The sequence below is a fragment of the Scatophagus argus genome, chromosome 5 (genome assembly GCF_020382885.2).
Source record: "Scatophagus argus isolate fScaArg1 chromosome 5, fScaArg1.pri, whole genome shotgun sequence".
In the NCBI taxonomy this organism is placed as follows: Eukaryota; Metazoa; Chordata; class Actinopteri; family Scatophagidae; genus Scatophagus; species Scatophagus argus.
Window position 1 is genome coordinate 18,361,185 of NC_058497.1, and position 13,469 is coordinate 18,374,653.

General features: G+C 37.4%; 2 protein-coding genes across 2 annotated transcripts; both read right to left on the reverse strand.

Moving 5' to 3' along the window:
- Positions 1-793: 793 nt before the first annotated feature.
- Positions 794-3,268, reverse strand: LOC124059363 (zona pellucida-like domain-containing protein 1). Its single transcript, XM_046389291.1, has 8 exons — positions 3,168-3,268; positions 2,823-3,040; positions 2,444-2,628; positions 2,265-2,337; positions 2,082-2,179; positions 1,639-1,719; positions 1,372-1,543; positions 794-1,070 (listed from the first exon to the last, which is right to left on the reverse strand). The coding sequence occupies exons 1-8, from the start codon at positions 3,262-3,264 to the stop codon at positions 855-857; spliced, it is 1,140 nt and encodes a 379-aa protein (XP_046245247.1). The 5' UTR covers positions 3,265-3,268; the 3' UTR covers positions 794-854.
- A 1,504-nt stretch (positions 3,269-4,772) lies between these two features.
- On the reverse strand, positions 4,773-8,457 carry si:dkey-4p15.5 (zona pellucida-like domain-containing protein 1). The gene is made up of 10 exons (XM_046388728.1): positions 8,341-8,457; positions 8,036-8,262; positions 7,574-7,758; positions 7,395-7,467; positions 7,209-7,306; positions 7,046-7,126; positions 6,756-6,927; positions 6,525-6,627; positions 5,487-5,516; positions 4,773-5,347 (listed from the first exon to the last, which is right to left on the reverse strand). Exons 1-10 carry the CDS (start codon positions 8,438-8,440, stop codon positions 5,211-5,213), a joined length of 1,206 nt encoding a protein of 401 aa, XP_046244684.1. The 5' UTR covers positions 8,441-8,457; the 3' UTR covers positions 4,773-5,210.
- Positions 8,458-13,469: the final 5,012 nt, after the last annotated feature.

Here is a 13,469-nt window from a genome sequence, read left to right on the forward strand (position 1 = left end):
TTATTTATTTTCTAATATTTTGAGTACCTGAAGCAAAATTTCATTTCATTTCTCAAAATCTGGGCAAACAAATACGAGAGTGGTCTCTTCTTCTAGATAACAAAGACTGTGAAGTGAGAGAATGTCCCTTTTTATGGTCCATCAACCTTGTAAATTGTTTCAAATGCGAAAGCTAAACATCACTTTCTACAGTGTTACATGATAGTGTAACATGAGAGCTTCCCTCATGAGGAACAACATAGTGCAACATAGTGGACATTATAGATGATAAGGAACATTTCAGACAGGTGAAGGGACTCCCCTATGTCTGTCTCTCAAGGGATGTGATTGGTTTTCACACAGAGACACAAGTAGTTAAGATGACACTGCAGATTATTACAGCCACCACAGGGATGCTGCAGCAGCTCAGGGAGAATAAAGGCCAGTCTGTGTGAGAAAGGAAGAAGCATTCAGACTTTGAGTTGCATTGTGCTAGATGTGTGTACAAGCAATTGCTGCATATTTAAATTAAGTTACTTTATGCAGATTGTCTGTAACTACCAAGTACTACCCAGTCAGCAGTGTGCATGAGGTGATGTATCATAACTGGATAGCTTAAGTCGAGCAGCTGGTGTACAGTTTGGGTGGGGTTTTGAATGAAATGTCTCTCCATAATATGCACAATACATAAAGTGAGGAACACATCACATTCAGTGGAGATCCTTACCATCAAGAGCTGAGTGAGGTGTGGGATTTGCTGAAAAAGTAAACCAAAGACTACCATTAGAATTGACATGTTTTTGTAACAACCAAGAAAATTAAGAGCTTCAAAGAGTAGATAAGTAGAGCTAACTATGGCAGAAGTGTGAATTTGATCACTTTAAGGTAATATTGTTTGTTTTCCACTTTTGCTTACTTTGACGCTTGTATTCTTTGTCGGTCTGAATGTGTGACAGAGTATCTGCGGTAGTCAGCCCATCAGTCACACCACTGCTCAGGTTGCCCACAAGAATGGCAGGCGAAGTGATCGTAGCGCTGTCGGACACGTACTGGGCCATTCTCTTCCCCAGTCGGGGGGAAGAGCCACAGTCCTGTTCAAAAACAAAGAAGACGAAGAAAACTCTACTGCTCACCTTCAGTATGTTATGCGCTCAATCCAAACAGTATACTTAATTCTGTTTTAATGAATACTGTAAGTTCATGTTTCTGTATATACAGTATATTACTGTATATATAACATCATGTACCAAAAACTGTTTTGGTAAACCAGTATGAAATGTCCAACAGACTAAGCAATAGAATAAAGAACAAAGGCAGATTTTTTTATTGATAGAGCATGATGTCGAGAGTGTAAATCGACCGTTATGTGTTACAGCTTTGGTGTCTACTCACAGGCAGTAAGCTGCTACATGAGGACACCTCACAGAGTCTGGTGTTGCAGTGCAGGTAGAAAGTGGAAACTGTCTTATTTTTGTGCTCCACAAATCTGAAGGCCTCAAAGGAGAAGTGTGCCGCCTGAGACGCCCCATTGAGCTCCACCTTAGTTTGTGCGTCACGGTTACACCTTAGTTTAAAGATGCCAAATTTAAATAGCTTGCTCGGAGTTGATTGTCCCAATAATTGGAAGGCACTATATACTGTGGTTACATTCAGACTCACCCTACAAAAAGGTCATAATAGGTGTTAAGCACAGGATATGGACTTGTTGTTGCATAGCATCTGTCGAGCAGAACGTTGAACCTGCAAACACAGACAGGAGGATTTTAACTGATGTTTCATTAAAAAATATAGTTGAAACATTTGACAAATACACTCATGTTGATATATGGAGAAATTCGTATTTTGTAGTGGAAAGACAAGAGAAATAGTCAGTTACTTATTTTGCTTTAGAAGTGCTAGTTGGTGGATTTTGTTACTGTTGGACAGAACCAGGCCAGATGTTTCCCTCTGTTTTCAGTATTTATTCTAAGCTAAGCTAAAAGACTCACAGCTGTAGCTTCATATAGAGAAAGCACATAAAATTGTTATCTCCATATGTAACTCTACACAATAAAGTGAATAAACATGTTCCCAAAATGTCAAAAGAATATTCCTTCCAATACCTGTCAGTCAGATTGGTGGCAATAACTGCCACATAAATCTTGGTCTTCAGGTTGAGTCCTCTTTTTGGTATGAGAAGAATCTCTTTGTACTGATCATCCTGTTCCACAGAAATGTAAGAACAAAATCACGTTATGATATTTAAAAAAAAAAAAAAAAATTCTCAAAGATTGAGCGGGTCTTACTTTGTAGAGCTGCATACTCAGTGTGCTGATGAAGGTCCCATTGTTGTCTCTTATGGCGAGACTCACACCTGATCTGTATCAAATGGAAAGAAATTCACAGTCTTGGATGAATCAAAATGAATCCCATTTATTTCATATGCAGTGTAGGTGTTATTCTTGATGTCACATGACATACTCACACGCCCACTTCAGTGTTGTTAAGGAGATACTGCATCGGGTAGAGGCAGAAGAACTTGTACAGGATCTGCGGGCGATAGGTGATCCTACCTGCAGAGGGGTCTACAGAGGTAATTGTGCCAGAGATGTTGACGTACTGGACATTGCCGAAATCTGCAAACTCTCCACTACCAATTTGATTGATTATCTATTGAAAAAAAAAAGACAATTTAAATCAGTTTTAAGCTGCATTCTTTGATACAGCAAACTTTGTCAAAGATTCTATTCTATTCTAATATTTTTATGTGCTGGGAAATCTGAACTATCTTAACATGACATGAGAAAAAAATTAATAAGAAAGCAAGTGTCTCGCTTAAGATAAATATTAAATAAATAAAATGCCTTCATTTGATGGTTGCAGGAGCCATCTCTTAAGGAGAATCTGAATTTTAATGCTGGTGGGTCAACAGTCCAGTCAGCAGTCCCAAAACACTCAGATTTGTTGTACTCATTATTGAGGACCATCCGAGACTCATTGTAAAGAGCTTGATACACCGGGCAAAGGTAGATGCTTAGGTCCATATACTTAGTGCCACAGATCACAGTAATGTCTGAGTTTTCTGAAAGGGATAAATAAGGGAGGATGAAAATCAGTGAGATCAAACACAAATGCATTAATAAACCAGACTGGTCATCCTATAAACTTTTCATTAGCTCTCTGAAGAAGTCTTAGTAAATGCCACAAACCCGGAGGTCTGTATGTGTCATGTCCAGTGCAACTTTCTGGTATCTGGGCCTCGGTCCTCAGAATTAGGCCAAGCTGGCACATGTAGAGGACCAGCATCACTTGTCGGAGATTGTACCTGTGAGAAAACAGCAAAACAATGGAAATCAAAACGTCCCTTCATTCTGTTTTCAAGAGGAAGCACTCATATTTTTTTCATTAATTGATCTTCATTCAGCAATATTATACGTTGAATAATAATAATACGCTGAAGTATAGGCAACTTACCTGTAAGTCTTCATTTTGTGTCTGGCTATTTATTTCCAAGTCTCTCCATTTATAGTGGCCACCACGTAACAAAAAGGTGTAAGATGAAACGTATCAGACAACAGAGTAACATGAGCTGGGACCCAACATCAAGATGCGCTTTTGTTAAATTTCCTCAAAAAAAAGCACAATGTGTCAAAGAGGCCTTTTCATAAAATAATTGCCGGTAAAATATACACCATTTTATAATTTATCATATGTGTGAACATAAAGCAGCTATTACACTATACTATATGTGTTTTGTGTCTATACAGCATCATGTTTGTCTGCAGTTCAGTCAACATGCAGTTTGTTGGTTTGCTCTGCTGAATGAACATGCTACAGGTTGTTGATGTCCAGTAGATTTTACTAGTCTTTGAGTAGTACTCTCTGTTTTTTGTGTCACATCACTGAATGAGGATGTAAGATGGTGTAGGATAAAATATAAATTCAAACTGCTGGAGGTAGCATTATAACACACCGAGGAAGGCTGAAGCTGATATTCCCAAATAATTCTGATTACATCAGAAAAAACAAAGGTCTTATTTGTTTGTAACCTAATCAACAAAATGTTGTGCCAATCTGTTGAATAGATGCTTACATGTTGCTATATAAGTGAAAACTTTGACCCGCTGGTGTAACCAGATAAATACCCAGGAGATCACCAAATTCATTAGGATTTATGCTTTGGGGGCCATGAATGTCTTCAACAATTCATGACAATCCATTCAGTAGTTATTGAGACATTTCAGTTTGGGGCAAAGTGGTGGACCAACTGACATAAAGCCACACTGCTAGCATAGCTAAAAATATTATTTGGAGCTCTTGGGAAAATTGAGTGACCTTTTCTCTTATACTGCAGCTCTGTTCCACCCACAAGGAATGACTTTCAGTGTCCTGTGTTGACACCATTTCTCTTCCATAATTCCTCCATGTTTAGTCTTTGTAATCACTTAATTGTTTTCACCGGGGGGGGGGCACAAACACGATTCCAACTTTCGCCTTTTCAACTTAAAATATAACGATATGCCAATACGTTCACAACTTGTTTCTGCTGCCCCAAGTAGCCAAAAAGTTTGTTATTGCAGGTTTAAAAATAGGCACCATGTAAACTTAATTTAAGGGTTGAAATAAAGTTTGCAAAACTGAAAAAATAGTTAGTAACCATCTATACTGATTATGTATTAATGTAATTTAAAGTAAATTATTAAAAATCAGCAACTGTCCTACTGGACTTATATATCAGGCAATTTTTCATCACTCGCACCAGCCTGTTAGCTTTCACCTATTCAGTGTGTTCAAGTATTCAACAAGAGACAGCCAAAATATTAATATTTATTTTAATGGTGTTTTATCAAAGAAGAAAGCATGAGTACTTTTTTTCCATCATTGTCACTGAAAACATTTTTCAAGTTCACCATTTCTAACTGATTACACGTAATTATGCTATTCGTTAAATACTTCCATGTGACTCTGAAAACACAATTAAAACTAACAATTATAATACACAAATTTTGTACATGATTACAATTTCTGTATATGATTGATAATGATTATAAAATTGCAAAGTCAGATTATTGCAGACCACCTTGTTATAATTCTATTTGTGAAATGAAAAAGCTAAATAGTTGCATGACTAGTGCTTCTCATGACTTTTTTTACTATCTTTGCAGCATAATGGCCACACTTTGTAGATGATAGAGTGTTGAGCTGGCAGTTTGATGGAGGCATGAAGGGACCCCAATCTCAGTCAGGTGATGTCACTGAATGATTGGTTTTTTCTGTCTGAGGTACAACGCAAAGTAAACACCCATGGCGATGATGAGAATAGCTAGGATGATGATGCACACAATGACAGCCACCACGGGGCTGCTGTAATTGCTTTCAGATGACATTCCTGTGTAAGCAGGGAAGAAGAAAAGCACAAATATGTCAGATAATATTACACTTCATGAGTATATTAATTATTAATGTTGCTGATTTCTGACCAAGCCCGGGCTAAAAGAGTAGCTTCAGAACATAATGCAGATTCTTACCCTGAGAGGCTGAGAATGTTTGAGCATCTCCTGAAAAAATTGAACCAAAACTATGATCAGTGATTGATAGAATCAGAATCAGAATCAGAATTCCTTTATTTATCCCTGAAGGGAAATTCTTAAATTCTTAAATATAGCATTCCCCTTTTCTGTTATTACTGATCAAATGAATAATTAGACTGTAAATTGATAAGGTTCTAATTTGGTTACTTTTCTAGAGTTAGATGTGCAGATCGATACCTCTCTCGTGTACGCTAAATATGAAGCTAAATATGAAGCTAAATATGAAGCTAAATATGAAACTAAATATGAAACTAAATATTCAGCACATCTCTTAGCTTAGCTTAGCACAGAAACTTTGAAACACAATAAGGTAGCCTGGCTCAGTCTGAAAGTTAGAAAATGCACCAAGAAGTACCCCTGAATAACCTCAGTAACTAACATGTTATCCTTATTTTCTCTGTTTAACCTACACAAAAGTGTAATGAGTACACTTTATGATTTACTGATTTCCAGTCCAGAAAAATTGCATTTCTAAAAATGTCTAACTATTTCCTTAAGACAAGATAGCACAAACATATTCAAGGGGTTCTTTCAGGAATAAACTGACCTCAACAACATATGTTTGCATTTAAATGACAAAGACTGAATGTAAAACAGAAATTTATTTTGCTCACAAGGTGATGTGAGCAAAATAAATTTCCGTGAGGAGGATAGCAGAAAAGATGGATGGGTCAAGAAATCATCACAGTTTAACAAGTGGTTGGTCCTGTTTCTGACTGTCAGTGTTGCATTTTTTAAAAGCTTGATGTCATGGTGAAAAAACACTTATTTTAGATATGATATTTGACAAATTCTGTCAACTGACATATACCAAATTATTCATCAGTTTAAACAAGAATCTACAGTCATTCTGAATCAACTTATAGATCCAAATTTGCACATTTTAAGGTAATGGTGTTTACTTTGTATCTTTGTGTCATTGTGATTAGGTTGTAGGGATATCTTTGTTTGTCACAGTTTGCCCTGAAGACGCACCACTGCTCTGTTTTCCCACAATAATGGCGGACGAGGTGACTGTAGCATTGGCCGACACATCCTGTGCCTCTCTCTTTCTCCTCTTCTGGGAACCTCCACATTCCTGTTCAAAATTAAAGAAAGACAATCAAGACTCTCGGGTGTGGCATGCCCATTTGTGAAAGTCATTACCATTATTATTATTATTATTATTATTAGGACTCTTAAATAAGAATTTGGGTGTCTACTCACAGGCAGTAAGCTGCTACATGAGGACACCTCACAGAGTCTGGTGTTGCAGTGCAGGTAGAAAGTGGAAACTGTCTGATTTTTGTGCTCCACAAATCTGAAGGCCTCAAAGGAGAAGTGTGCCGTCTGAGACGCCCCATTGAGCTCCACCTTAGTTTGTGCATCATGGTTACACCTTGGGTGAAAAAGAGACAGGTAGCATTACAGCACTTGAGGAAGCACAAAGACCTAGTATGGAGATGGGTGAAAAATATCATATAGGCCTACTGTGGATATGTATGTATGCAACTCACCCTACGAAAAGGTCATAATAGGTGTTAAGCACGGGGTATGGACTTGTTGTTGCATAGCATCTGTCAAGCAGAACGTTGAACCTTCAAGGACAGGAGGTTAAATGATATTAGTTGTGGTGTCTTATAAATGTAGTTTTACTGTGAACTGTCAAAATGAAGATACCTCTCTGTTAGATTGGTAGCAATAACTGCCACATAAATCTTGGTCTTCAGGTTGAGTCCTGTTGTTGGTATGGAAAGAATCTCTTTGTACTGATCATCCTGTTCCATGGAAAAGTAAGCACAAAATCAAGTTATAAAATTGTTGAAAAAAAACACTAAAAATTCTCAAAGATTGAGCGGGTCTTACTTTGTAGAGCTGCATACTCAGTGTGCTGATGAAGGTACCATTGTTGTCTCTTATGGCGAGACTCACACCTGATCTGTATCAAATGGAAAGAAATTCACAGTCTTGGATGAATCAAAATGAATCCCATTTATTTCATATGCAGTGTAGGTGTTATTCTTGATGTCACATGACATACTCACACGCCCACTTCAGTGTTGTTAAGGAGATACTGCATCGGGTAGAGGCAGGAGAACTTGTACAGGATCTGCGGGCGGTAGGTGATCATACCTGCAGAGGGGTCTACAGAGGTAATTGTGCCAGAGATGTTGACGTACTGGACATTGGAGAAATCTGCAAACTCTCCACTCCCAACTTGATTGATTATCTATTGAAACAAAAAGAAATATTTCAATGAAATCAGTCTAAATCTGTTTTCAGACTGATTCTTTGGTGCAGGAATTAAAGATCCTGTGCTTGGTTATCATATAATGCTATTGATTCCATTGGTTTACCTACAGACTTTACACTATTCTAATACCTTTAAGTACTGGAATGTCTTTGTAACCACCATAGCAATAAATCTTCCAATAAATCTGAGGGAAAAAGGCAAATCAGTTGATCTACACTTTGAAAATGTTAGGTGAAGCTATTTTGAAGGGTACCTTAAAGTTGTTATTGCAGGATGACATGGAACTCTCATTTAAGGAGAATCTGAATTTTAATACTGGTGGGTCAACAGTCCAGACAGCAGTCCCGAAACACGCAGGTTTGTCATACTGATTATTGACGACCATCAGAGATTCATTGTAATTTGCTTGATACACTGGGCAAAGGTAGATACTTAGGTCCATATACTTAGTGCCGCAGGTCACAGTAATGTCAGAATTTTCTGGAACAGATGAAAATCAACAGAAACAGTGTTAAAATAACAATAACTAAAGAACATATCTGAGAAAATGCCACAAACCTGGAGGCCTGTTCGTATCGCTAACAACGCAGGCATCTGGTATCTGGGCCTCGGTCCTCAAAATGAGGCCAAGCTGGCACACGAGGATGACCAGCCTCATTGTTCTGAGTGTGGACCTGTAAGAAAACAAGCAAAACAATGGAAACCAAAGCATCCATCCTTTTCTTTGAAAAGGAAAGTGCATTGAAGGAAATCTTTTCAAAAATTGCCAAATCTCTGATATCGAAGACGACGGGTCAACCTTCCTGTTCATGAAGGAAAAGCCAATAGAGGTAAGAGAGTTTCTTAAGCCCATTATGCAACATACAGCCATCACTTGACAGAAAAAGTAAAGATGTGCTTGAACCTGGGCTGTGATTTATCTATTGTTATTTTCAAAAAGAATTAAAAAAAAAAGTTACTTGACATGAAATTACTTCAGTTCGTTTGCATTTTTTAAAGAAATTTTTCAAGACACAGTTGATGAAACTACCAGTTTATACTTCTTCAAGAACATAACCTGCAAAGAATTTAGAAATAAACCTGCACTACTGACCTGATAAAGATGCTCAAATTATAGCTCATGTCAAATTTGACTTATTAAAGAATCCAGAAAACAAATTTGCTGTATTTAAAAATTGTATTTTCTCTAATGTTGATATAGTAAAAGTAAAAAACCAAAACTGTAATTTCAATTTCATGTGTAGTCTTTTCATATCATGTGTTATAAAGAAATATAAGCAAAAGTATTGATGAAGTTCTTGTAGGGACTCACCTGTAAGTCTTCATTTTGTGTCCTACAATAGGCTACCAGATCTCTCCATTTATACTGTCGCCTTCACTGGGGCGTGTGAGGGAATGTTTCAGACAATAGTGTAACACGAGCTGGTCCTTTAACGTCATAATTTTTCTGAGTATTTTACATACATGAGGTATCTGAAAAAGGAGTTCAAAATGTAAGTTCAGCTGTGTAAGTAATGGTTTGTGATAATAACAAATGTTTCTTTCTAAATACATAAATATACAGAGTCAGCCAAAATAATATATACACACATGAGAAAAAAGGGGTAATGCCATCTGTTGTGAAAACATCGTACAACAGTACACAGTGTTATTGTAATTTGATCAAACTTCGAAAGAGGTATCTATATGTATTTATTAATCTGCCTTTCCCATTATTGTGTTATGTTGCTCTTTAATTGATTTTAAAAACCTTTCAATTCTTAAAATAACTAAAATGTGTCTCAAGAAGTGTTGAGAGACATTAATGTTTACCCAGCCTGTTTTTGGCCATATTTAGTAGTTTAAAGTGATAAATCTTCATACTGCATGCCTGCAGCTGGTTGTATTGGTTGGTTGTAAGTTGAAGCATTTAAAACGAGAAATTTGTTTCTTCGAAGTACTAAAGAGGAAGCTGATGGTGAGTTGTGTTATCTTGCACTCTGTGTCTCAAATTGCAAAGATGAAACTGTGTAATCCGTAGTTTGGACATATTTACCAGCAAGGCAACAGATCGATTCTGACTCCTCTTGTTGGCACATTTATAGCAGTCACCTTTAAACTTCCAGTAATGCATTAGCAATCACTTCACATTTTGGCATAAGATATTAACTTAATATGTAAGATAGTGCAAGGCTAATGGCTGGTAATGACATTCTTAAATGGAAAAACACTTCTTGTCTTTGCTACATGCAGGAGTGTTGCACAGGAAACCGTAATGTGTGACCACAAACAATGTTTTCATAGACCTATGAAAGAACAGGATTTGTGATCTGATCACAAGTCTTCCCTTTTGAGATTTTTTAACGTGATAAGAGTCTCATTATTGTTCTTCAGAGTGTGACTTTTGTAATGGATCGGTTATTGTTATGGCCTCAGGCTGTAAACTGTAAATTTCTGTGCTGTTTTGTACAGTCAGCGAATAGAAGACACACCTATCTGAGAGAAATCCAAAGTCTTTTGTGAAGCATCAAAACTTGAAAGGGACTCCTGAGTATTTTGGGTCCCTAAAGAACAGCACCACAATGCACCATGAGGATCCAGCCTGAAAAAGGTGCCTGTTAGATTACTTTGGACGTATCCAATGTCAAATGCCAGTTTTAATCTCTCCTTTGTTGTCTAAATAAGCATTTGTCTGCAAGCCATGCCATCAGTGTTACTGGTGGCACATTTCTTAAGAAGTTAGACCCATAAGCATTAAATGTGGTCACCCTTGGGAAATAATAATACTAACTTGGTAAGGGCCTGTGGCAGATTTGGGTCAGGATTAATCAAAACCGCAAATGTTCTGCACGAAAAGGGAGAGAATACAGTTCATCCAAATTATGATGACTCATGACTTAGCTGAAAAGTTTGAGCATAAATTTAACTTCAGTTTATACCCGATCATCTAGTTGATTAACTATTACAGGCCAACACGTCAACACAGTGAATATTTTATTGTGTATCCCTGACAATGTGTTGTGTGGGAATGAAAACTTTGCCAGGTCAAAAAGTAAAATTGAATTGTAGCATAGAAATTCCAATGTTATGTTTGAGGTAAATTAGAAACAGTGTCATGACAAAGTTTGTCCTTTAGAGAACAAACTCTAATACTAAGTTTGTATTTCAACCATAGAATGTCCTGCTTAGAACACATCTTGGTTACAGTTTTTTTAATTAACCAGATTTAATGGAATTGTTCAATATGTTGCACTTATAAACCGATGTGAAACTGATCATCTGAAGTGATAAGTCTACAGAACTGTCACCTGAATCTGCAGCTCATTTATAAGCTTTATAACAAGTATCAGCTGATTATTTTTGCTGTCCTGCCTACAATTTTATTGTTTTGGTTCACTCTTGCTGCTCCTACAGTCATTTTTGAAAAACCAATATAAACCTACTATACACTACAGACGGTCACTGTTGGCAACTACAGTGCATCCGGAAAGTATTCACACCGCTTTGCTTTTTTCCACATGTTGTTATGTTACAGCCTCATTCCAAAACAGATTAAATTAAATGACTTCCCCAAAATTCTGCACAAAATACCTCATAATGAGAAAGTGAAACAAGCTTGCTTGAATTGTTCGCCAATTAATTAAAAATGAAAAACAAAAAATGTAACATGCACATAAGTATCCACATTCTTTGCCATGACACTCAAAATTGAGCTCAGGTGCGTCCTGTTTCCATTGATTATCCTTCAGAGGTTTCTACAACTTGAGCTGAGTCCACCTGTGGTAAATTCAGTTGATTGGGCATGAGTTGGAAAGGCACACAGCAGTCTATATAAGCCCTCACAGTTGACAGTGCATTTCAGAGTACAAACCAACCATCATGTGGGGGATGTTTTGCAGTAGCAGAAAGTGGGAGACTAATAAGGGTTGAGGGAAAGATGACTGCAGCAATGTACAGAGACTTCTTTGCTAACAGCCTGCTCCAGAGTGCACTGGACCTCAGACTGGGGCGAAGGTTTATCTTCCAATAGGACAACAACCCTAAGCCTATAGCCAACATCACAAAGAAGTGGCTTTGGGACAGCTCTGTGCAAATGTCCCTGAGTGGCCTCGCCAGAGCCCAGACTTGAACCCTATTGAGCATCTCTGGAGAGATGTGAAAATGGCTTTGCACTGACGCTCCCCATCCAACCTGGTGGAGCTTGAGAAGGTCTGCATTGAAGAGGAGGAGAAACAGCCCAAACATAAGTGTGCCAGTCTTATAGGGTCATACTCAAAAATACTTGAGGCTGTAATTGCTGCCAAAGGGGCTTCAACAAAGTATTGATCACAGGGTGTGAATACTTTTGTACATGTTATATTTTTGCTTTTTTATTTTAATAAATTTGCAAAACAATCAAGCAAACTTGTTTCACTTTGTCATTATGGGTTATTTTGTGTAGAATTTTGAGGGGAAAAACTGAATTTAATCCATTTTGGAATGAGACTGTAACATAACAAAATGTGCATAAAGCGAGGCTGTGTGAATACTTTCTGGATGCACTGTAGCTGGTGAACATAGTGGAGCAGACAATAACCTTTTCCCTCAGGAGTTCAGAGCTATAATGCTCAGCAGTGTCTTTCTGGATGCAACTTCACTTTTTTTGCTTCACTATCATCTAAGTCATTTGTTTAGTCACAGCAGTTTTCATAACTACTGTCTTAGCATTGGATGTGAACATACAACTGAAAGCTCTCAAGGCATTAAACTGAAAGAAATTGCTCCTGAATGTCATGAAAGAACACATGACTACATGTGAAAAAATGTACTATATGTACTATAACCCCTGGAAACATATTATACTTGATATTTTTCCTGGAAAACCATAAAGAATATAAGGATCTTATTTGTTTACTTGCTCCTGTTTTATTATAAGCACAGAACAGCATCAACATGCATCCCTTACACCTTGCAACAATGGCAGGCCACTGCACGTAACACTCATGTGTTCATGAATGTGACTCATGCAAACGTGAGGAATATTGGACATGCATACTCTTGAAAGGGAACAAAAACATCTACAGATGTTTACACTGAAACAAGAATGATGGGGTCATGAGTCTCAGGGGGGAAAACGAGTGTCTGATGACAGTAAAGGCATTTCAATGTACACCCACTAAAGTGTCTCTTGAGAACATTGCAGTGAATATTATGAATAAAAACCTGACTTACGTAACACGACAATGAACGCCCAACGTGTTCACGACACTTGACATTTTTCAAATCATGTTTTAATGCCACTCTAAACTTTTGATTTGAGTCCTAGCATGTTCAGGCATGAAACAACCTGAGTTTATCTGATCATCCAGGCTTTTTTACATTTAGCCCAGCCTCCATTAGATCCACAAGCTTACAGAATTAATTTGAATCCTATCTGACCTTATTTTTCCTTCCTTCCTTCCTTTTTTTTTTGAATTGCAGACTCAAGTTAACCAGACAGTACTGCATTGTTTAGTGTAATCTAACAATAGATTTCTTTTCAGCAACAGACTGAAATTAGAACATGGTGTACACTGAGTCACCCTATCAAGCACATGCAACACCTGAGCAGTATCATAACATGTTATGACAGTAACAGGAGGAGCCTTTAAAAAAAAAAAAAAAAAGTTCACACCAGGTCACCACTCCAAAGCATGTACTGTAAATGGTAAACCAATCCAGGGTTTTTT